The sequence below is a fragment of the Bos grunniens genome, chromosome X, assembly GCF_055505025.1.
Source record: "Bos grunniens cultivar Pamir isolate PY7600 chromosome X, Bosgru_T2T1.0, whole genome shotgun sequence".
Lineage (NCBI taxonomy): Eukaryota > Metazoa > Chordata > Mammalia > Artiodactyla > Bovidae > Bos > Bos grunniens.
The window spans coordinates 16,827,429-16,853,316 of record NC_141194.1 but is presented as its reverse complement, the minus strand read 5'-3'; the positions used below and the strand labels follow the sequence as shown (position 1 = coordinate 16,853,316).

Here is a 25,888-nt window from a genome sequence, read left to right as displayed (position 1 = left end):
GCTTGTCTTTAATGTAAAAATTAATTTGATTATATTTCACATGAATTTGGAATGGAAGTGGTCGTTAAGAAAAAATTGTTACGCTGTTTGATTCCTATAATACAGTGCTATAAGGTGTGCCCTGAAAGAAAATAAAGTGTTTGAAATCTAAGAATAATGATTCTTACTGCAAAGAGGGTGTAATAGTTACCACTATTGAGTTTGACAGGCTTGTGTTTTTATACAATGTTTATTCCAGTTAGAGTATAAGTTGTATTACTAAGGTGGTTAAATAACCAAACCAAATGTTTGTGTAAAAAAAGAGATTTGCCAAGAATTAATTGTTTGACTGTTGAATCTTTCTTGAACATCCAGCTTCTCAAAGAGACCACCTCTTAAGGAGCCTGTAAACTATGCATGATGAAAATTCTTGTATTTTATTAAGGAAGTGGCCATTGGTTTACTCACCACATCCATGGAATTGTGGCTATAAACATGAAAGTGAAGTCACTCAGTCGTGTCCGACTCCTTGCGACCCAGTGGACTGTAGCCTACCAAGCTCCTCCATCCATGGGATTCTTCAGGCAAGAATACTGGAGTGGGTTGCCATTTCCTTCTCCAGGGGATCTTCCCAACCCAGGGATCGAACTCGGGTTTCCCGCATTGGAGGCAGACGCTTTAACCTCTGAGCCACCAGGGAAGCCCATAAACATAGTTGTTGCTTATAAAACTCATAATGACTTAGTTTAACTTAATCTCTTGTGTAAATATATAGGATGTTGCATAACAACTTTAATAAATGCAAACTGTTGTCAATACTGACTTCAGAGCAAGTGAGTAATCAAATAGATAAAAGCATGTTTCAAATAAAATACCTAGCTGGATTTATACTTTATTGCATACAGATTTAACAACATCCAGTGTTGTGTGGCTTGACAGTGAAATAAAAAGTAAGTTCTTTATGTTCCCTGACAATCATAAAGATTAAAAAGATTTGTTCCGGTATGAGATGTTTAGATCTCTCTCCTGCTTATTACTAAGGGGAAGTTTCGTTTATACAGTTTGGACTCCCATGAACTTTTGCATACAACTTTGTATTTATTTGCCTTAAAGTAGCATTTTTGCATTTTTCAGAAAATTTAGAAAAGAAAATCTGAATTACGTCTTACTAGTAAGTGTGATAAAACACTCTTAGGAATTTGGAGAGTGTGTTGGACTGTATCTTCTCTTCCTCCACAGCCGCGTTGTGCTTAGGAGGCCTTGTGATAAGTGAAGAGCTTGGACTCGGGTCAGGCAGCCTGTGCCCCAGCCCCCACTCTGCCCTTTACCTGCCCGTGACCACGCACACTTTCTCCACCTTGTCTGAGCTTCAGGGCCCTCCCCCTGTAAGATGAGAGAGAACAGTACCTGCAGAATCAGCATTATTGGGAGGATTAATAATACGTATTCATATGTGATGCACTTAGAGCAGTGTCCACTACTATTCACTTGATACCTAGGACTGTATAAGATACAATATGCATGCCTTTTATATTCTCAATTTATCATTTTTTTCACTTGCAGTCTTTGGTTCCTATAATAAAAAGTGTGTGGAATATGTTTGTATATTTATGTCAATACCGTATTTAATTGCTACCACCCTCATTTAATTCAGCATAAGACTAACAGATGGGATTTTCTAAATTGCCTAAAGATATTTTGCAAAATACTAACTTGCTCTATATTTTTTTTTAAAATTTTATTTTATTTTTAAACTTTACATAATTGTATTAGTTTTGCCAAATATCAAAATGAATCCGCCACAGGTATACATGTGTTCCCCATCTGTATTTCTTTAGAGAAAGTTTAGTAATGTTGATAGCTCTGGTCATATTTCATTCTTAAGTCTTAAATCAGTCTTAGTGTAGATTCATGACAGGTAATTAGTACTGATTTGGAGGTTTCTTTTCCCATTGTTTGGAATTATGATTCCCATTATCTGGAGTCAGATGCAAACTATTGCAATTAGAAATAAAATATGAAATAACTTTCAACATCGTATGAAATTGTTTTTAAACTATGATGTTTCAAACTAAACTATTCATGATCATTCTTAAAATTTTGATTTAAAAAAAATTGTGATGTATGAGGGAAATCTATACATTATCTTTTTTTTTTTCTGTGTTTGATTTGAATGAATCTATTTGGTCAGACTCCAGATACAGGATTTTCTGGGCAATTTGTTACAAACCTCTACTGAAGACATTTTCTAACATTAGGTCAGTTGTCCAGAAGGATCTCAAATTCCCAGAATCCCATTCACTGGACCTTATTTTATACTGTGCAGAGACATAGGAGAAATATTTATTCTTCGGTCAACTTTCTCACTTTTTTTTTTTAAATTTTATTTTATTTTTAAACTTTACAATATTGTATTAGTTTTGCCAAATATCGAAATGAATCCGCCACAGGTATACCCGCGTTCCCCATCCTGAACCCTCCTCCCTCCCCTACCCTCCCTCTGGGTCGTCCCAGTGCACCAGCCCCAAGCATCCAGTACCGTGCATCGAACCTGGACTGGCGACTCGTTTCATACATGATATACATGTTTCAATGCTATTCTCCCAAATCTCCCCACCCTCTCCCTCTCCCACAGAGTCCATAAGACTGATCTAGCTAGTCTTTTATATTGCAATCCAAGCTTTATTTGGTTCACAACCTGATAATGGAAGATCAAAAAATGACAAAATCTGAGTAAGGTCTCATTGCTGATTTGATCCACCAGACTGTCAGGTATAGAATTAGTTGGCTTTTTGCAAATTCGATAACAATTTCTTTTAAAAAGCAAGTTTTACAGTGTCTGTGACATGCAGTAAAATGATTAATCTTGTTAACAAATCTATACAGGGATTTGTTTCTTTAAAATGTATCTCAAGCATCTTTTAAAGTGCGAGCTACAAGTATGCTATATTCTTAAAGAAAAAAGCTTCCAAAGGAAGTATGAGACAGCTACACGACACTGTCAAGAGTGGTTATATAACCGAAGAATCTAACTCTTTTAGTGTGGCAGTCTTCTACACATCTCTTCAACACAGTTGTCTCAGGGAAAAACAGTGTGATTATTGAGTTGCAAACTGAACCAGCCATGATTTTTCATGGAATACCATTTTTACTTGAACAACTAACAAACTGATTATTGAAACTTGGGTTTGTGGTCAGCATTTTCTCGAAAATGAAAGAAATGACCCTGTCACTCCAAGGAAAACACAGCATTTTTTGCAGGTGATAAAATTTGAGTTTTAAGTGAAAGAGTTGGGGAAAATTGATAACTGCCACCATTAGCTTGACAGCTTCACAGTGAAGAGGTCGGTGGTGGTAGTAATGGATGTGACTTTAATACCATAGACTGACATGTGTTGACATTTGAAGATTGTAGCAGAGTCAAGCAGTATTTTCTAAATGATTGTTGCATTTTAGTGTGCTAGTATGAAAAGATCACTGATTCTGAAAGGTTGAATCACGCGAAGACACCGGGATTCTTGGCCCCCGGAGGAGAAGAATTCAATCCGGGGCCAGAGATGAGGCTTGATCGCTCAGAGCTTTTGTGTAATAAAGTTTTATTAAAGTATAAAGGAGATAGAGAAAGCTTCTGACATAGGCATCAGAAGGGGGCAGAAAGAGTACCCGCTTGCTAGTGTTAGCAATGAAGTTATATAATCCAAAGAATGTCTCGAGGAGTAGGTCCTCAGACCTACTCCCATAATTTACGTTTTACGATAACACTGTCCTCAGGCAGGATGTTGCTACTGTTAAGTCACTTCAGTCGTGTCCGACTCTGACCCCATAGACGGCAGCCCACCAGGCTCCCCCGTCCCTGAGATTCTCCAGGCAAGAACACTGGAATGGGTTGCCATCTCCTCCTCCAATGCGTAAAAGTGAAGTCGCTCAGTCATGTCCTACCCTCAGCGACCCCATGGATTGCAGCCTACCAGGCTCCTCCATCCATGGGATTTTTCCAGGCAGGAGTACTGGAGTGGGGTGCCGGATACATCCTTGTAAAGACCAGGTCTACTCCCATAATTTACATTTTAAGATAACAGAAGGTTTAATCCAAAGACTGTCCTTAGGCAGGATACATTATTGTTATATAATCCTAAGGAATGTGGAGAAAGAAAAATAAATTTTGTCCTTTCTTCCTCCTTGAGAATTCCAGACCCCTCTCTCCTTGAGGACCCCTAGACTCCTTATCAACCTGCCTAAGAAATGACTCAATTCAGTGTCAGATTGTACATTGCAACTAACTTGAAGTTACCATTTGTCAAGATTGGATGTAGTATCAAGAACATACTTAACCTGGAAAGCATTAAACTATTTCTCTCTTTTCCAAGGGCGTAGAGGCTAGATTTTCTTCATGTGTTTTAACAACCTACTGTAATACATTGAATACAAAAGCAGATATGAGACTCAATTTTCAGTTAAGCTGGACAATAAAGATGTTATTTATGTTAAAATTTAGGTTTATTGTTAAAAGGAACAAATCTAAAAATTTTCTAACATAAATATCCCCCCAAGTGAACTTACTACTTCAAAGAAAACTGAGTGTTGCAATATTAACACGGGCGCGTTCAGGTAAAAAGTTTTGGAAAATATCTACCAGCATCAGCAGATAGTGAAGTTCTTTGGGATTCTTAATTTTAGGTGTAAAGTAGGAATTAGGTTTTACTGAAGGACCAAAATATTTTTAAGTTTTGTAGGCTCTATGATCTGTGTTACAACTAAGCAGCTCTGTGGGTGTTTCACAAAAGCAGCCTGAGATAAGATGTAAACAAATGACAGTGGCTATATTCCAGTAAAACTTTATTAAAAGTAAAAGTGGGCTACATTTGGCCCATGGGCTGTAGTTTGCCAACCCCTGATGTAAAGGGGCTCAGGCAAAAAAAAAAAAAAAAACAGAACTGCTGCATTAGACTAACATACTAGGTGGTTTAACAGATTTCAAGATGTTCAAGGAATTCCCTGGTGGTCCAATGGTTAAGACTCTTTGCTTCCACTGTAAGAAGAAAAAAAAAAACAGCTCCGGTGCCCTAATTGTTTTAATCTTATTGGGTTAGGAACACTTTTCATTACAGCCAAGGGACCAGCCCCAGCTTGCCCATTTTCCTCCCCATTTGTGTCTAAACTCCTGGCTATCTCACCATAGTTGCACCCTACACCCAGCACACCTACACCCAGCACACCTTTGGGAGTGTCAGGAAAATATTCATCACATTTTTGTGCCAACAAAGGGACTCTTTCTAAGCTTTTCACTAAGAACCCAGCTATAAGTTACTGAGGGCTTCAACTTGTCAGGGTTGTGTGTGTGTGTTTTGTATAATTTACACACCATAAAGTTCACCCATTTAAAATGTACAGTGTTTTTTTTGTACATTTAAGAGTCAACCATCACCATAATGTTATTGTAGAACGTTTCCATCATCATCACATACCCCCCCCATTCCACCCACGCCCCAACCCGCATTCAGCTCTGTTCCTCTTTTTTAAATCTTTCATTTTTCCCTGAGGGGTGTAAGTTAAAACCTGGGGGCTGGTCACCATCCAGCAGAGAACGCTGCAGCAGAGATGTTCTCCTTAGAGAGATTCCTCTAGTAGTGGTAGTTTTTCTTAGTTGCTCAGTCGTGTCCAACTCTGCGACCCCACAGACTACTGTAGCCCGCCAGGCTCCTCTGTCCTTGGGATTCTCCAGGCAAGAATACTGGAGTGGGTTGCCATTCCCTACTCCAGAGGATCTTCCCAAGGATCGAACCTGGGTCCTCCTGCATTGCAGGCAGACACTGTAGGTACCTGTGTGCATTATTTGTGCTCCAGTAAGGAAGGAACCATTGAGTAGTCCTCAAGTGGAGTCAGCCAGGGAGCAGGGGCACAGTTGGAAGGCAGACTACATACCCCTGCTCTTGCTTGAAGGTTCACCCAGCTGGCGTCCCGGAGTCTGCTCTGGGTGGATGCATGTCTGACTGCAGTGAGGGAGGACCTAGCTCCTGCCGCCCCTGCGCGCCTGTGCTTGGACCAGGGAGACGTCTGCACACATGGCACGGGCCCAAGCGGCGCCTGCCCGAGGCCCTACTAGGACCTGTTGCCAGAGCTGCAGCTCTAAGTATGTGGTTGCCTAGTGTGTGTGAACTTAATGCGAGCCATGTGAGGATTTGAATGCACGGTGTGTGAGAACGTGTGCATGCTGGGTGGGCAGGTGTGTGTGCACTGTGTTTGCAAGCTGAGTAAGGATGTGAGTGCATGCTGCGAGAAACTGCATTCCCTGTGTATGACACTGAGTGTATGCACTGCGTGAGGATGTGTGTTTACACTGGGATGTGTTCACTGCCTGCTGTGTGTAAGCACTGTATGGGGAACGGTGTCCATGCAGTGTGTTCTTTCGCGCTGTGAAGACCAGTGTACTCCTCGAACGTGCACGCGGTGTGTGGGAGCTCTGTGAGAACTAGTGTGCACATTGCATGTGCATGCCGTGTAGGCGTGATGCGTGAGAGTGGGTGTGCATATTGCTAAGTGCATGAGGTACGCGCCTGCTGCGTGAGGACCCGTGTGCACCTCGCGTGTGGACGCGGTACGCATGCGCAGCTTGAGAACCGGTGCGCACATCACACGTGCACGTCGTGGGGGGGACGCGCGCGGGTTCCACAGCGCGGCGGCAGGGGCAGTGCGCCTGTGCAGCCCCGGCATCCCGATGGAGCACGGTGTCGGCTACGCGGCGACAGCCGGGACGGAGGGGGCTACGCGGGCCCCTCCGCTTCCTGGGAAGATGGCCGAACCGGGCGCGGTGAGGACCTCACCGCCCAACCACCGGCCTTCAGGTAGGGGGCTCTCGGGCTGAGGCGAGCGCGTGGGCGCCTCAGGCCCCTGAGGGGGGCGGGGCGGGCCGCGCCGGGTGTGGGAGGCGGGGCACGGAGCGGGGCTAACATCCTCACCTGTGCCGGGAGTCGTCTAGGCGCGGGGTCCCAGGGCCGCGCCCCTCACGGCGCCGGTGACAGGGGGACACTCCCTCTCGGGTGACCTGAGTGAGTGGGTGCCAATGGGGGGTGGCTCAGGGCGGGTGGCAGGTGTGCTTGGTGTGAGGGGTGGAGGCAGAGGCCATGCTTGATGCCCTAGGGGCCCCGAGTGTCTGGCCCAGTCTCCTGGAGCAGCCGGCATGGGGGGCACCGGGGTTGGCCGAGCCGGCGCCGGGGGTCGCCGGAGCCTGCGCGCCCGCCCACTCTGCGTCTCGGGCGTCGAGCGCGAGCGGCAGCCCAGCTCTGTGCTTCGCGGCGTCCCCGGGGGGCCGAACCCGCGCGTCGCCCACTGGCGGAGCGGCCAGGTGCGAGCCCCTAGCCGGGTTCCCCTGCCGCCCGCTCGTGCCCGCGGAGGCCGCGGGTACACTGCCCCGGGGTCTGGCGGGGCCGCGCGGCGGATGAGCCCCTGGCCCTCGGGGCTGCAGCTGCTGGGAGCTGAGGAGGCACGGTCCCCGATTTTGGCTGCCCACAAACGAGCGAAGCGGGCAGAGATTTTGAGGACATTTGACGAAATTTCGATAAGCTAGTCTCAGGTCTTTTAACGTTCTGTAAAGTGGTTGCAGGTAGTGCGGGGGTGTAAGCAACGTGGAAACCGATTTCGTGTTTTTCCTGACAACACCTTTTTTTTTTTTTTTTTAAGTTAATGGGAGCTATTTTTAAGACATGTTTTTACCGCAGTATAGCATGCTTCCCACAAAAACGCACAGATCTTAAGTAGAGGATTTGGAGATTTATCACATCGTGAGGATCTGCGTATTTTATGTAAGGTATACCAAGGAAGGGAAGGAAATCAAGGGAAATGTTCTTGAATCACTTAAAACAAGATTTTCATGGGAGAAGTGGTATTTTTTTTTTTAATTGGGCCTTCATTTGTATCGTTTAGAAAAGGAGGGGATGGCTTAAATTTTTTCCCGGTTTGCGTTTTTCATCATGCATATTTTGAAAGGCAGAATTTAACAATTATCACAGGACTGTGATATAAATACTATAAACACATACTTCTGTTTTCGTCTTTTTTGCTTGAGAAACTCGGTCGCATCTGCTAGGGAAGAACCCAAAACCTACCCAGCCGTTAGAACCAGGTTGGGGGAGGGGAACCTAATAGAACAAAACATTGGGAAAGGAAGGTTGTTAAAATTCATCTTTTAATTCGGTCGAGAGTTTAAATAAGTAGGTAGTTTTGATGTTGTAGAGTCAAGGTGGAGCTGTATGGTTGGGCCTGAAATTCATCTGTGGTATTTTATTTTATTTGAAGGCACTTAATAAGAGAAAGCCCATGGACAGAGGAGCCTGGCGGGCTACAGTCCATGGGGTCGCAAAGATTCGGACACGACCTCGCGACTAAACAACAACCGCAAATAAGGGTACTAGTCTTATTAAGTTCTAGTTGAAAACTTTTATTGTAAAAAATAGCTTAAAGCTGTATTCCTTCATTTGACATCGGAAATACTGAAAGACATGTTCTGTGAAGGTTTAAAATATTTCAGGGACTTCCCAGGCAGTCCAGAGGGGAGTCCTTCCATTGCAGAGGGGAGGAGTTTGATCCCTGGTCAGGGAACTAAGATCCTGCAAGCCACCTGGTGCGACCCCAAACAAAAGATTTTTTAAAAGATAAAATATTTAATAAACTTCCATGTACATTAGGGTTGGTGTGGAAAAATTGAAGTATTCAATTTAGGTGTCAGGTAGTACAAGGGTTTGCTCTTTTAAAGCAGGTTTTGTGAGGCTAGGTGCTTTGAAAAATAATGTCATCCTCAGAGAAGTCTTGATGATTGAGGTTTTATGATTATCCATCCTGATAGTGATTATTCTTGGCCATCCAAGACTTTATCATTTGGGACCTGTTCCTGATGAGATTCAACCTGCATTTCTTGAGGATCAACCATTGTTCCTAAGTTTGTGCTGAGTGCTTTGAGGGCCAGAAAAGACAAATTCCGGAGATGTTTAGGCTCTCAGACAATTTCATAGTGGGGGGATATGGGCCGGCAAGTGGTTTTCCTGGGAGCTGGTGTAGAAGGTCTCATGGGAAAACCTTTCTGGTTGTTTCCTCTAGCAACAGGTTCTTCTGATATTGAAATCCTGTGCATTTTTCCCTATTATCCCTCAGTGATGCTTTCTTTCTTTCCCTTTACCTACACCCCAGGATGGAAATGACCAGAGTACTGTTCTCTTTAGTGCTTTTGTTATGTGCATGGTATAAGGAATGAGGTGCAAGCACCTGTTGCTTGAGTCTGCTTAGTACCTTTAGAAGGCAGGGAGAGGCAGCAGACTGTCACCGGAGTCTGTCAGACTGCCTTGGTGTCACACAGGTCCTCTGCTCCCCTCAGTCTGAAATGCGCCCTTCTTCACTTTTCCCATTGGCATTCACTTCCTCTAGGCCCCTCTCAGTCTGAATTAAGGAACTTCATCTTTTTGTGCCTGTAGCACCTGGAGGAAAGCACTCTTCTTGTTCCGCCCATGTGATGACATTAACCTTCCAGCTCCTATTGGCAGATGTTCGTTGGGTGCCCACTGTAAACAGAGGCCTGACTGCCTGGGTGTGAATGCCATATCTCCTCTTCCTGCTTTCTTACCTGCAGAGACATTGTTGAGCTTCAGTTTTCTCACCTTTAAAATGGGTGTAAGAACACCATGGTGGGGGGAAGGAATAGAAGCACTGCTTTGAAGATGAAGGAATTAGTAGCTGTAAAGCAATGCTTGACACAGTAAATGCTCGAGCTGGTCATTCAGTGTCCATTCAATTAGATGATCAGCTTGAGAGTAAGGCCTGGGTCCAGGTTACAGGTGCCTCTCACAGTGCCACCTGGTGCAGAGAGTGGCTGGATGGTCATCCTACTCATCCTCAAAGTTTTTGCACACAGTAGGTCTGTAGCTGATGTTCGACGCTCCACTGGGTTGAGTAAATACTCACAAGTTGGATTAAAGAAGTGTGTCGGTGGAGGAGATTGAAATAATGGAATTACAGAACATGTTGAACTTTACAGTGCTTTCTGCAGGTAAATACTGTTTCCTAAGTTGAATTCATTTGCCCGTGGTTCCCTGGTCAGGAGGGAATTGCTTTGAGGTGAGAGTCCCTTGGACATCAAGGAGATCCAACCAGTCCATACTAAAGGAAATTAGTCCTGAATATTCATTGGAAGGACTGATGTTGAAGCTGAAACTCCAATACTTTGGCCACCTGATGTGAAGAACCGACTCACTAGAAAAGACTCCGAGGCTGGGAAAGATTGAAGGCAGGAGGAGAAGGGGATGACAGAGGATGAGATGGTTGGTTGGCATCACTGACTCAGTGGACGAGTTTGAGTAAGCTCCGGGAGGTGGTGATGGACAGGGAAGCCTGGTGTGCTGCAGTCCATGGGGTTGCAAAGAGTTGGACACAACTGAGCGACTGAACTGAACTGTCCCTGCTCACCTCCCACCCAGATTAGGCGAATGGAAGGGTGCAAACTGGAAGTTCAGGAGAGACTCCCCTGGGGACCACAGTAGGGTGGGACCAAGTTGGAAAGGTTGAGAGTCCGGCCCCAAGAAATTCAGAGTTCTTCATCCTCTCTCAAAGTTGCATATGAAACTTTTTTTTTTTAATTGTCCAGCCGCGTAGCTTGTGGGATCTTAGTTCCCCAGCCAGGGATTGAACCCCTCAGTAATGAAATCACAGAGCCCTAACCACTGGACCCACAGGGAATTCCCTACAACCATTCTTGACCACTCTAATACTAAAATTGTTTGAACCTAAGAAGAACGAGTTGAGCTTGTGCACGTGTTCTAACATCATGAGTCCCTTTGGCCTCGAGAAAGACATTCCCACTCCTCTAGGTCAGGAGACAGAGAGACAAAGTTGCATTTGGTCTGGGGCTTCTGTTCTGGCTTTGTTGAGTGATGGCACTGATGGACTTGGACTTGGCAGAACCTTCAGGGCAAACTCCTGAAAGCCTGTCTGACTATTAACTGTTTATTTTTTGATATCCTGAGCCTGGTGACACAACTGGTCAAAGTCTGTCATTTCTGTCTCTAACCCTCTTTCCTCTCCAAAATTAAAGAATGTTTTCTTCTCATCCAAATGCCCCATCTTCTAAAGTGGTTCATTTTTTGAAAGAACATTTTATCTTCTTTTTGAAAAATTATTTATTTTTAATTGAAGGATAATTCCTTTACAACATTGTGTTCATTTCTCCCATATATCAACATGAATCAGCCATAGGTATACATATGTCTCCTCCCTCTGGAACCTCCCTCCCACCCCTCTAGGTTGTCACAGAGTACCAGGTTGAGCTCCCTACATCATACAGCAAATTCCTATTGGCTATCTATTTTATATATGTTAATATATATGTTTCCATGCTACTCTCTCAATTCGCCCACTCTCTCCTTCCCCCACTGTGCTACAAGTCTGTTCACTGCGTCTGCATCTCCATTGCTGCCCATATAGGTTCATCAGCACCATCTTTCTAGATTCCATATATATGCGTTAATATACAATATTTATTTTCCTTTTTATGATGCCACTCTGTATAACAAGCTCTAGGTTCATCCACCTCATTAGAACTGATTCAAATGCATTCTTTTTATGGCTGAGTAATATTCCATTGTGTATATGTACCACAGCTTCTTTATCCGTTCATCTGTCGATGGACATCTAGGTTGCTTTCATGTCCTGGCTATTGTAAATAGTGCTGCAGTGAACATTGGGGTACATGTGTCTCTTTCAGTTACGGTTTCCTCAGGGTGTATGCCCAGCAATAGGATTGTTGGGTCATATGGTAGTTTTGGGCTTCCCTGGTAGCTCAGCAAGAATTCATTCCTAGTTTTTTAAGGACTCTCCATACTCTTCTCCACAGTGACATTTTGCCTTCTGTATTAGCTGTACTAATTGACTTACACAACAGAAGGATTTTCAGGGCTGAATCAGGTAGATGAGAGATGGAGTTTTCTGGTGGATGCTGGTCAGTAGTCTGGTGGGCTTTGTTGGGAGGATTTAATAGGATAGAACTCATAATGTGCTCAGCACAGTAAGCACTCACAGGGCAGGTGGTATGATTTGGCAGCTGTGTTTCAAGAGTGGGGAACCACAAGTTGCCAGTTTTCTTATGGCGCAGATTTGAAAGTCCTAGAATGCCCTTTCTGCTGCATTTGGTGGTCAAAGCAAGTCACAGAGCCAGCCCAGATTCAAGGGGAGGGGAAATATACTCCACCTCTTGAGGTGATGTGTGATAAGCACCTACTGGAAGAGGAGGAATCTCCCTTTCTAGAGGTTCTCTACTGTAACACGTGAGTACCTTGAAATTGAGATGTTAAGTAAGGGAATTCCTTGACTTGGTGCATTCACTGCCAGGGCCTGGGCTTGATCCCTAGTCATGGAACTAAGATCCTGCAAGCCACGAGGCTCAGCAAAAAAAAAAAAAAGGTTTAAATAAGTTGGTCAAGGTCACACATTAAGTGGCAAGCCAGGGCTCAAACTCAAATGTGTTTGACTCTAGAGTTAAGTATTTTTAATCTCCATGCCTCTGTTCTATTCCAGATAGATTATAACAAACTCCTTTTGTGCATGGGCTATGCCTCCCACATTTTCTGTACCCTACTCAAGATGTAGCTTAGTACTGTTGATACACATTTTATGAAGATTTTGTGTGCCTTTTTTATAGTACACAGTTACTTTTCTGTATAAAGTTGATGATCTTCATTTCTTAGAACTACAGCAAAAATTGTATCAACAAAAATGCTTAGAGGGAGAGAAGTTTCATTTAACAGAATTTCTTGTTTGCCAGATTCCAGGATATCAATGGGTATCAGATTGCTTTGTCAAATAGCTACAAATGTTTCTAAATATGTGCTCTCAATTTATATCATTACTCTGTACAATAATGAACCATAAGGAGTCTGGCATCTGTCCACAGGCCACACTCTGAGTAGTTTTGCCCTGGACTAGCATTTCCCACAGAGAAGGCAATGGCACCCCACTCCAGTACTCTTACCTGGAAAATCCCATGGACGGAGGAGCCTGGTGGGCTGCAGTCCATGGGGTCACTAAGAGTTGGACACGACTGAGAGACTACACTTTCACTTTTCACTTTCGTGCATTGGAGAAGGAAATGGCAACCCACTCCAGTGTTCTTGCCTGGAGAATCCCAGGGACGGGGGAGCCTGGTGGGCTGCCGTCTCTGGGGTCGCACAGAGTCAGACACGACTGAAGCGACTTAGCAGCAGCAGCAGCATTTCCCAAAGGGTGTGATACACAAGATGATTTAGATTACATGTGGACAAACTTATCTTCTCAGTTTTAGATTAATAGTTCTGTGGATTCTTTCCTTGTGTTGTAAAAGTACAACTAATACATCAAACTAATTTCATGAATATTTTCAGCATCAAGTAAAATATGAAAAAAATATTCAATTTAAAGAAAACTACTGAGTATAAGTTGGTGCTAGCTAATACAAATAGAATGCTAGCTTTAACTAACTCAGTATATCCAAAATATTGTCATTTCAACATGTAATCAATATAAAGAATTATTAATGAAATATCTCACATTTTGTCCTTTGCACCAAGTGTTCCAAAACCAGTGGAAGACTTGACACTTCCAGCTCATCTCTACGTGGACTAGTCAACAGTTCAGGTGCTCAGTAGTCACTGTGGCTAGTGGCTCACATATTGGACATGGTGATCTAAAACATTTTCCTCATGGCAGAAAGTTTTGTTGGTCACATAGGGCACCATGGCATTGAGTGTCGCGTGTAGAACAGGATGTATGCTGCAGTATTCTGCCTATCGTAGCTCTCTTGTGTGGAAATGAAAAGATGCTTTGATAAAATGTCCTCCCCTGCAATAAGGCAAAACCTGCCTGGACCCTCAGGCTCCCAAGGGGAGAGGCTGCTTTTGCTTTCCCCATTGTGGGCAGGTGCCAAGGTCCTGATACGGATTATTGTCTTGGATTATTCACAACGTGTGGAAAGGGAGTAGGCTTGGCTTCCTGGTAAATGTTGGGCTGTCATCATGGAAAAGCATGGTATAATATTGATGGAACAGTGGGAGGAGAGTGGTATTAGCGCGCACACTACGCATTCAGTGTCAGGTCCAGTGGGGAGCCCCCTCTTCAGGGTGGGCTCTGTGAGGCCAGGTCTGGCCGTTCCCCCAAGGCTAACATTGTGCCTTCCTAGCTCCTGTTCACAGAAGCCACTCTCTGATTATGATCACCAAGTTCTTGTTGACTGACAGGACACACCCCCTAACTGTGGAGACCACGTAAGTGAACAGTTTCAGGGAATGCAAGGGCCAAGCCACCTCCTGTATCCCAGGTTTGATGATGTGAGGAAGCTGGCACTAGCTCTAGGGGAACATACTGGGCAGGGCCAGGTAACCCACACTCGCTTTCAGGGCCTGCAGGACAAGTCCCTGCCCAGACCAAGTTGTCCCCATCCTGAGCAATTGATCTGTCTTTGCCTTTGGTACCGAGTTAACTGTTGGTTTAGCAGGTCAGCCAGTGTGCAACACCAACTTCTATGGTAGATCTATTAAATGCATTTTCTTATCCCTGCCCTTGTTTTTTTCTCTTTCTCTCCCACTTTTCATATGCATTTTTGCTATATTTTGTATAAGCAGAAGGAAGGAGAGAGGAGGACATAAAGGAATACCTGAAATTAATAAATACAGAGCAGGAAATGCCCCTATAGCTTGAATTTTTCACCAGACACCAAAAGTCCTTTATTAAGTAGTACTATGTGTCTTTGTTTCAAAACAACACTTTAATACGTACCCATAACTGGAAATAACCATCTGAATCATAAACTGCGTGAAACAGGATTCTCCTGCTGTGCTTATTTTTAAAAACACCTCCCACTACACACACACACACACACACAAGATTGTGCTATATTCTCTTCCCTTAGCACCTAGGCCTGTGCTTTCAGTATTCCACTGACTAGAGAGGCAAATGTCCTTGTGCAGGGGGGCAGTGTCTCCTCTTATGAGAGTTTGCACTTCTCTACCTTGTTAATTGTGTGTTCGGTTCTCTTGAGCACCAGTCAGGGGTGACAGTTTGTGGTGAAATATTATAACAGCCTTCAGTGGAAGCTTTCTTTGCACGCGGGTAATTTTTGCTCATGTAGATATCTGTTATGAACAAAACTTTGTTCATTTTCTTTAGTTAGGTAACCAATATTATTGAAGTAGATTTAGTTATATCCTCAGACAAAAAGCCCTCTTTAAAATATTTCTGATTCTAATTGCAGTTTTCTTACTGCGAAACATGTTCCTGCTCTTTTTTTCCCCCCTCCTCAGTTCAGTTCAGTTCAGTCGCTTAGTCATGTCCGACTCTTAGTGACCCCATGAATTGCAGCACGCCAGGCCTCCCTGTCCGTCACCAACTCCTGGAGTTCACTCAAACTCATGTCCATCAAGTTGGTGATGCCATCCAGCCATCTCATCCTCTGTCATCCCCTTCTCCTCCTGCCCCCAATCCCTCCCAGCATCAGAGTCTTTTCCAATGAGTCAGCTCTTCGCATGAGGTGGCCAAAGTACTGGAGTTTCGGCTTTAGCATCATTCCTTCCAAAGAACACCCAGGACTGATCTCCTTCAGAATGGACTGGTTGGATCTCCTTGCAGTCCAAGGGACTCTCAAGAGTCTTCTCCAACACCACAGTTCAAAAGCATCAATTCTTCAGCACTCAGCTTTCTTCACAGTCCAACTGTCACATCCATACATGACCACTGGAAAAACCATAGCCTTGACTAGATGGACCTTTGTTGGCAAAGTAATGTCTCTGCTTTTGAATATGCCATCTAGGTTGGTCATAACTTTTCTTCCAAGGAGTAAGCATCTTTTAATTTCATGGCTGCAGTCACCATCTGCAGTGATTTTGGAGCCCAGAAAAATAAAGTCTGACACTGTTTCCACTGTTTCCCCATCTATTTGCCAGGCGGGAAGTGATGGGACCAGATGCCATGATCTTCATTTTCTGAATGTTGAGCTTTAAGCCAACTTTTTCACTCTCCTCTTTCACTTTCATCAAGAGGCTTTTTAGTTCCTCTTCACTTTCTGCCATAAGGGTGGTGTCATCTGCATATCTGAGGTTATTGATATTTCTCCCGGCCATCTTGATTCCAGCTTGTGCTTCATCCAGCCCAGCATTTCTCATGATGTACTCTGCATATAAGTTAAATAAGCAGGGTGACATACTCCTTTTCCTATTTGGAACCAGTCTGTTGTTCCATGTCCAGTTCTAACTGTTGCTTCCTGACCTGCATATAGGTTCTCAAGAGGCAGTTTCCACTTCACTTGATTTTGTTTTAGGCAGTCATGAATTATTTCTAAAGAATAATTGCTTCTTATTAATGGTCCATTAATTTCTGCATATGGAGGAGGGCATGGCAACCCACTCCAATTTTCTTGCCTGGAGAATCCCATGGACAGAGGAGCCTGGCGGGCTATAGTCCATGCAGTCACAGAGTCGGACGGACACGATTGAGCTACTAACCGCAATTTCTGTGTATCCTTAATCTTCTGGGGTGAGAGTAACTCTTTTTACCGCAAAACAGTCAAGGGAGTGAAATGAACTGTTTCACTCTACCCTAATCAGCTTATATTTCTTTTTTTCCCCCAGCTTCCATTTTTCTTACTTGTCTTTTACTTTCTCTCAGTTTTGGTTGAGAGACCCAAGAAGACCCAGTACCTTTCTACTAAAGAGTGTTGAATGTCCTGTGTGGTACATAATTTTACTTTTATTAGCTAAAAATGAAAAGGATTCTTGCCCCCTTTTTAAAGGTGTATAAAGATGCCCTGTAGTGGTGCATAAAGATTTCAGAGTTAGTATCTCTTATGATCAGGCCAATTCAAGCAGGAGATACTATACACAGTGCTGTCCAGTAGAACTTTCTGTTCTCCAGGTGTTCCAAATGGTAGCCACTTGCTACTTGTGGCTATTGAGCAGTGAGGAACTGACTTTTTGTTTGTATCTGATTTAAAATAATGTTAATAGCCATATGTGGTAACAGCTCCTGAATTGGACTCTGCAGTTAACTAGATGTTTACTGACCTTGCCAGGTTGGATCAGAAATGAGGAGTGTGTTTTGGGCTCAAACAAATTCCTTCAAACCCATCTATTCTTTTTTTTCTTTAATTTAATTTTTATTTTATTTTATTTTTATTTTATTTTGGAGTATGGTTAATTTAGTTTCAGGTGTACAGTAAAGTGATTCAGTTACACCTATACATATATCCATTCTTTTTCAGATTCTTTTCCCATATAGATTATTGCAGAATGTGAATAGAGTTCCGTGTGCTATACAGTAGGTCCTTGCTGATTATCTATTTTATATATAGTATTATGTGTATGTTAATGCCAAACTCCTAATTTGTCCCATCTCTTACTGGTTTCTTCTCTACAAGCTCTGGTATTTAGTACTTGTTATTCAGGTCCTCTCAGATGTGCACAGGCCACCAAGACCAGAACTGGCATTTAAGCTCTTGTGGTTCACATCTTGTCTGCAGTGCCATGATAGATCTACCAGGCAAGACTTATTTCTGGCTCCTGGGAGCCCTGGGTTGCCCTCTTTGTCCCTGCTTCAGTTTTGGTTACACAGCTTGGTTGGAGGAGAAGCCAGATTGACTTCTAAGGCATCATCAGATCATGAGATGAAATATTGAGCTTTGCAGAATATGAATGGGCTATGGGGAGAACTTTTCCAGGAGGATGTTGGCAGGGACTGAGATCACAGGAGAAGCCCATTGTGGAAGGTGAGGGTGGTGAGGGGAGCCATGAGGAAGGAATCAGTTCTCCCTTCTCTAGGACATGCTCACTAAAGTAGGCGAGCCTCAGCGCTCTCATCCAGCTTGCTCCTCACAACTGTGGCATCATGTGCTGGCCTGGGAGAAGAACTTGGTTACTTGTGAGTGCACTGGTACTTTAGGTCATCTGACTAATGCTTTCCAACTCTGACATGCTGTGGTCCTCCACTGCCAGCCTAGAAGGCTGGGGAAAAGGTAGTCTGGTCTTGCCCACTCTGATTAGCAGGATCACCAGCCATGTGGGCTTATTAACCAGCAGACTTACCAGGCTTCCCTTCTCCTCCCATTACAACCAAGGCAGGGGGTTCTGTGTCCATCTCTCATGACCCCATCCCTATTGCCAATGCCTAGGTAAGACCCTGTCATTTAGGGCACAGCCATTATCACAGGAACCTCAGGGGTCTCTGTTCACATCACCCTCCTGCCGTGGATCCATCGTGTTGCACTTTTGTGTGACCTTCTGTGACATCAGCCTAGCCTAAGCACAGTCTAAACTTCTGCTGGGGTTTCCCAGGTTAGTTGGTGGCTTCCCAGGTTGGTTGTGTTGGAACAGGGCTCCTGCTTACCGCTCCAGCATCCTTCTCTGGTCAGTGATTGCCCCCAGCTGGTTGTCTCCAGCACTCTCTGCACCCACATGTGCCTCACTGCCCATGCTCACGCTTGGCTCACATCTCACCTCATCCCTGAAGCCTTTCCCGACCACACACACTTTGGGTGGGTTTTTCTTTTCTCTTCCATTTCTGTTATGGTGTTGATAACACTGATTCAGGTAAATAAGATCACGTGGAAATAAACTTGGGGTTGGCATTTGGAAAGTAAAGTGCACAGATCTTAAGCACACAGTCTGATGAATGTTTACATGTACATCCATGTAACCAACACCCAGATCAAGAAACTAAATATTTCAAGTACCCAGATGGCTCCCCTGGGCCTCCTGCTAGACAGAACTCCCTAAAGGTGGCCATTGTTCTCACCTCTTTTCACTATAGGTTAGTTTTACTTGTTTTTGAGGTTTATATAAATAGATTCTTATAGTATGTACATTAATATTACAGCAAAATATACATCACATAAAATTTATCATTTTAGCCATTTTTAATGTACAATTAAGTAGCAGCAAGTACATTCACATTATTGTACAACCATCACCACCATCCATCTCCAGAACTTCTTAATCAAGTATTTAGTTTTTTTATGTGCCTGTTTTTTTCCTTTCAGAATTATGTCTATAAGAGTCACCCATGATGTTGCAGATATCAGTGGTTCATTTCTTTTTATTTCTGGGTAGTATTAGATTATCTGACTATACATACTACAATTTGTTTTATCCATTCTCTTGCTGATAGACAGTTATTTCCAGTTTTCTATTGTGAATAAAACTGCTATGAGCATGCTTGCACATATCTCTTGGTGCCCATACATGTGCATTTCTGTTGTGTGCATTACTAGGAGTTGAATTACTGGGTCAGAAGGTAAGCATATGTTCAGCTTTTGCTGATAGCGCCAAACTGTTTTCCAAACAGTTGGAAGTAGTTCCCTATTGCTGTTATAACCAGTTACCACAAATTTAGTGGCTTATAGCAATGTGAATTTATTATCTTATAATTCTGGACATCAGAAGTGCTAAAGTCAAGGTGTCAGCAAAGTCTTTCTGGAGGCTCTAGGGGGAGAATCCATTTCCTTGCCCTCTCCAGCTGCTGGAGGCTGCCTGCACCCCTTGGGTTGTGCCCCTTCCTCCATCGCCAGGGCTAATAGCATAGCATCTTCCAGTCTCCTTTTCTCTCCAATTTCTGCTACCATTGTGATGTGTCCTCTCTCTCACTCCTACCTCCCTTGTGATTACGTGGGGCCCAGCTGGAAAATCCTGCATAGTCTCCCCATCTCAAGATCCTTACCTTAATCACATCTGCAGAGGCTTTTTTGTCACAGAAGGTGACATTTTCATGGGTCCAGGGCTTGGAACGTGGGCTCCTCTAGGGGGCTGTTACTCTGCCTGCCGTTCTGTATCCCCACCAGGAGGGCGTGAGAGCCCCAGTTCTTGTCCATCTTTGTCAGTGCCTGCTCTTGCCGGTCTTTTTCGTTGCAGTCATTTGGAGCGGACGTTGGGGCACATACACAGCTGCCTCCCCCAGGCAGTGTGTCCTCCTTTGCTTTGATACAAATTTATTGAGCTGATCATTATTACATTATAAATATGTGTTTACATGCCTCTGTCTTGGCCAAACTGTACACTTTTTCGTGAGACAAATCTCAGAGTAGCCAGTACAATAAGTGCTCCTTGGAGAGTAAGAAATTACTAAGGGCAGTTTTCAGCAGAGAACTGAGCAAAGCTAAAGGTGTAGATGAGAGCCTATGCTTACAATCCCATCTCTGGCTCAAGGTGGGTTTTCTCCCAAACAAAAATAGGACCAGAGCAGAGAGCCTTGTTTCTAACTTCTGCACACTCTTCTCTCCCAAGGTAGTTACTCTTTAAGTGAGCAGTGCCCTAGAAGGGGATATGGGCCTCAACTCCTGAGGGCCTTGGTTGGAAATGACTTCAGCGTGTATGTAAATGAGAGAGGGCCGTACAGTCCCACAGGCCGCCTTATGGGGAGGGTGAACTTGGACCTTGCACAGAGACTTGGGTTTTCCTTCTCCCTGGACTTGGCTCGTGTAGCAGCACGCTGCAGCTTCTTGCCTGCGGGAGGAAGACCTTTCAAGGTAAGCCGGGCATCCTTGACCCCAGGGAATGTCACGTGTGTAGACTGAAACCTGCCGTGGAAACTTCAGGCTGGGATTGCTGAGGATGGCGGAGGCAGAGTGAAAGTGATTTTGCGATGCCCCTGGACATGGCAGGGTGGGCACAGCAGTCCTGGGGCTGGCGAGCCTGATCTGGAAGGTGGGACAAGTGTGAGACAAAGGCAGACAGGGTTGTGGCTCCTTCGGGAGCATCTGGACATGAGGGGCCACTTCCTATGCTTGTTTGTGATGCTCTCCTTGGCTGGGCATGCACCTGGCTGCAGGAAGGTGCTCAGGTTTCAAGGCCTCAGGCTTCTGTTTCCAGGCGCTGGGGTGTTTGTAGCGGGCCTGGCTGCCATGACTTTGACCATCGGGTGTGGCGTGTGCATGAGGAGCTTGCCAGCCACATGGCAGAGGACTTTCCCGGCCCTTGTGGGAAAACCTGTGTCACTGACTGAGCCTTGGCTGGTCAGCACTCAGATCCTGAGGGAGTCGGTCTTCTGAGAAAACTACTGTCTCAGGGTAAATGCTCCTGGGACAGGCTGAGCAGGGCTGGTGCTGGGGACCCCCTGGCCTTCAACTGCTCTGCCTGCTGTATTCAAATTGCAGAGAAACTCAGGTGCCTGCATTCCTGCTGAGCCCTGTCCCTCTAGGACTTAAACCTTGCTCCCTCTTTGTTCCTTGTCATCTTGGACCAAGGAGGTTAAGAGCCTGATCGCTTGGAGTCCCCTCCTCAGAATCCAGATCTGGGCACCTGCAGAGACAACACCTTGAGAACATTATGATAAGTGAAATAAACCAGTTACAGAAAGACAAATACTGCATGTTTCCACCTCATGAGGGTACCCAGAAGAGTCAAATTCATAGCATCAAAGAATGTAATAGTGGTTGCCAGGGGCTGAGGGGAAATGGAGAGTTACTCATCAGTGGGTATAAAGTTTCAGTTAAATAAAATTAATAAGTTCTAGAGATTTGCTGTTCAACCGTATTGTACACATTGAACTTTTTTAAGAGTGTAAGTATCATGTTAAGTATTCCTACCACAATAAAATTTTTAAAAAATTTTGATGAGTTTATCACTTACCTTCTTCTGATCAGGTACTAGTGTGGCCACTAACTTGCTGTGGGGCTGTGGGTTAGTTTCATGGTCTCTTCCAGACACAACTTCTTATGAATATAGTAGCAAATTCCTCACAGAGTTGACAGGAGGATTATATGAGGTAATGAATGCAAAGTGCTTAGTGTGGTGTCTTGCATGTAGCTATGCTCCTTGAGGTCACGGGTATCATTGTCATCATCTGTGCATTGAGTACAACATGTCTATGAACATAAAAATTATATGTTTGTATATAATATATGTTGTATATTATGCAACATATATATATTGTGTATATATATATACACACAACATATATACATTGTATACAACATGTATATATACGTTGTATACAGCATATATATTGTGTATATATACCTTGTATATATACGTTGTATTTATTTTATATATTATTATATAAAATATAAAATTATATATAAAAATATATATTTATTATTATATATATACACACAATGTATTTTGTGTGTGTGTGTATATATAATGTTGTATATAATATAAGTATATTGATAATGATAAATACTGGTATTGCCTTTCAAGGACCTAGTGACCTACTGAGCTGTGCTTTCTCTAATTTACTTATAATCCAAGTTTAGCACTGAAAACTAGTAGAACACTTTCAAACACCATACACAAAAATAAACTCAAAATGGATTAAGGATCTAAACGTAAGACCAGAAACTATAAAACTCTTAGAGGAGAACATAGGCAAAACACTCTCCGACATAAATCACAGCAGGATCCTCTATGACCCATCTCCCAGAATATTGGAAATAAAAGCAAAAATAAACAAATGGGACCTAATTAAAATTAAAAGCTTCTGCACAACAAAGGAAACTATGAGTAAGGTGAAAAGACAGCCTTCAGAATGGGAGAAAATAATAGCAAAGGAAGCAACTGACAAAGAACTAATCTCAAAAATATACAAGCAACTCTTGCAGCTCAATTCCAGAAAAATAAACAACCCAATCAAAAAATGGGCCAAAGAACTAAATAGACATTTCTCCAAGGAAGACATACAGATGGCTAACAAACACATGAAAAGATGCTCAACATCACTCATTATCAGAGAAATGCAAATCAAAACTACAATGAGGTACCATTTCACGCCAGTCAGAATGGCTGTGATCCAAAAGTCTACAAGCAATAAATGCTGGAGAGGGTGTGGAGAAAAGGGAACCCTCTTACACTCTTGGTGGGAATGCAAACTAGTACAGCCACTGTGGAGAACAGTGTGGAGATTCCTTAAAAAACTGGAAATAGAACTGCCTTATGACCCGGCAATCCCATTGCTGGGCATACACACCGAGGAAACCAGAATTGAAAGAGACACATGTACCCCAGTGTTCATTGCAGCACTGTTTATAATACCCAGGACATGGAAGCAACCTAGATGTCCATCAGCAGATGAATGGATAAGAAAGCTGTGGTACGTATACACAATGGAGTATTACTCAGCCATTAAAAAGAATACATTTGAATCAGTTCTGATGAGGTGGATGAAACTGGAGCCTGTTATACAGAGTGAAGTAAGCCAGAAAGAAAAACACCAATACAGTATACTAACGCATATGTATGGAATTTATAAAGATGGTAATGATAACCCTGTATGCAAGACAGCAAAAGAGACACAGATGTATAGAATAGTCTTTTGGACTCTGTGGGAGAGGGAGAGAGTGGGATGATTTGGGGGAATATCATGGAAACGTGTATAATATCATATAAGAAATGAATCACCAGCCCAGGTTCGATGCAGGATACAGGATGCTTGGGGCTGGTACACTGGGATGACCCAGAGGGATGGTACGGGGAGGGAGGTGGGAGGGGGTTCAGGATGGGGAACACGTGTACACCCGTGGCGGATTCATGTTGATGTGTGGCAGAACCAATACAATATTGTAAAGCAATTAGCCTCCAATTAAAATAAATAAATTTAAATTTAAAAAAAAAAGTATAAAACTGGACCGTGAAGCTATAAATGAGCAAACAATTACAGCTAGAGGACTGGAGACAGTCTCTGTGTGCATGGGAATGACTACCACTGTCACTTGCACTTAGGTGCCCATGGCCAGCAGGACAGCACTGCCAGGCACTCGGCAAATAGTCCCTGGGGGCCCCTCTTAGCTGTGCTGTCCAGCTTCTGCACAGGAATGTTACTGCTGTTTGTGCCACTCAGAGCTTAATTTACACACTGAAATTCTTAAAGTATACAGTTGTGTATTCAGGAGCCAATACAGCTAATGACATTCCTTTTCCCCTTCCTGTATGTCAGACTCTCATCCTTGGTCCTATTTTTCATTGTTCTTGCTGAGTTCTCTCTGCCCACTTTGTGCAGTTATCATCTTTCCAAAGAGGACATGGGAGAAGAGAGGGACACTCTTATTTTTTGCCATGTACCCCTCTTTGACACCCTTTGCTAGATGCTTCACTCCACAAATTGGCCCAGAGCTCAGGAGAAGGTCATCTGACTTTCTGGAACTATGGAAACTGCATTTGGCTTTTGGCAAGACAGGAGAGTTGGGTGGTGTGCTGTATGTTTTTAAGTTTGGGATTTTAGACTCTGTGCTGACCAATTATGGTAGCCAGTTGCTATGTGTGAATATGTAAATTAGTTACAATTCAGTAAAATAAATAATTCAACTCCCCAGTTGCACTAGCAGCTAGTAACTCCAGTATTGGACAGCACAGATACTGAACATTCCTGCCACTGCAGAAAACTCCATAAGACAATGCTGGTCGTGAGGGATCTTACAGTTGCAGGCTGTTTAATAGAGTGGAAAGCAGAGATATTTATCTGTGCTGTTCTGTTTTTGATTCTTCTTCCAAATGACAAGGTTAAATGTATAAGCATTAAATCTTAACTACCTAATGGGTTGAAACCTGACTAATGCAATTAAAATGTTTCAGCCTCAAATTTGTAATATAAAAAGGGTGTTTGCTCTCTGAAGTCCTTTTTGTAGTGCCTTATTACCTTGAAGCAGATATCAAGTATGAATTCTTAGATGTGAAGGCCCTGATTTTTTAATTGGTTTTTATTGTAGTAAAATATACATAACATAAACTTTGGCATTTTAACCATTTTAAGTGTACAATTCAGTGACATTAAATGCATTCACAGTATTGTGTAACCATCACCATTATCTATTTCTAGAACTTTTCATCATCTCAGGCAGAAATTCTGTATCATTAAGTAACTCCCCATTATCCCCTCCCCCATGTCCCTGGTAACTAATATTCTACTTTCTGTCTCTGTACTTTTGCCTATTCTAGATACCTCCTCATATAAGTAGAATCATACAATATTTATCCCTTAGTGATTGGCTTATTTCACTTAGCATGATGTCCCCAAGGTTCATCCATTGTTGTATCGTGTATCTGAATTTCATTCTTTTTAAGAGCTGAATAATATTCTGCTATATGTATAAACCACATTCTGTTTATCTATTCATCTGTCAATGGATACTTGGGTTGCTACCACCTTTTGACTGCTGTGAATAATAGTGCTGTGAAATGGGTGTGCAGGTATTTTTCTGAGACCCTGCTTTTATTTATTTATTTTAATATTTATTTTTATTTTTTTATTTGGCCGTTCCAGGTCTTAGTTGTGGCACGTAGGATCTTCTGTCTTTGTTGCAGCATGTAAACTCTTAGTTGTGGCATATGAGATCTAGTTTCCCAACTAGGGATTGAACCTGGGCCCCCTGTATTGGGAGCACAGAGTCTTAGCCACTGGATCACCATGGAAGAAGTCCTGAGACCCTGCTTTTCATTCTTTGGGGTATATACCCAGAAGTGAAATTGCTGGGTCCTGTGGTAATTCTGTGTTTGTCTCTAATTTTTTAAACAGTTTAAAAATTATTTTGAGGTATTGTCCATATAACATAAATCTCAACCCTGTGAAGTGTATACAGTTCAATGGTTTTTAATATATTCACAAGGTTGTGCAATCATCTCCACTAGTCACTGATTTTTATGACCTCTGAGGAACTAGAGTGGGAGAGAAAATCTTGAAGGTGGCTTGGGTGTAAGGAAGGGCGCTTTCAGGATTAGTATGAAACTTTTAAAAAGAAGTATCTTTGCACCAGATCCTTAAAATGCCACCCAGGCTTTAGGAGGAATACTCTGCCCACTGTAGGGCTTTAGGACCAAAAATCAGAAAGGCTCCCCTGCCACCTGACATATTTTCAGCTACTTATGAGGCCTTGTTTTATGGAACAGGATATTGAACAACCTCACAAATGGGTCACCTCCTCAAGAATACT

General features: G+C 43.2%; 1 protein-coding gene across 15 annotated transcripts in view; it reads left to right on the top strand.

Annotated features, from left to right (window-relative positions):
• Window positions 1-6,206: 6,206 nt before the first annotated feature.
• The window catches only part of MAP7D2 (MAP7 domain containing 2), a 101,698-nt gene continuing 82,016 nt past the window's right edge, over window positions 6,207-25,888 (top strand). For 9 of the 15 annotated variants that reach the window (XM_086387461.1, XM_086387465.1, XM_086387458.1 and 6 more), the window contains exon 1: window positions 6,207-6,821. In XM_086387461.1, coding sequence (XP_086243587.1) covers window positions 6,581-6,821 — 241 coding nt within the window. In that variant the 5' untranslated portion in view covers window positions 6,207-6,580. Of the gene's footprint in view, window positions 7,026-7,734; window positions 7,784-25,888 lie in introns of those variants that run through there. The other 6 variants (XM_086387468.1, XM_086387469.1, XM_086387466.1 and 3 more) reach the window with 2 other exon arrangements.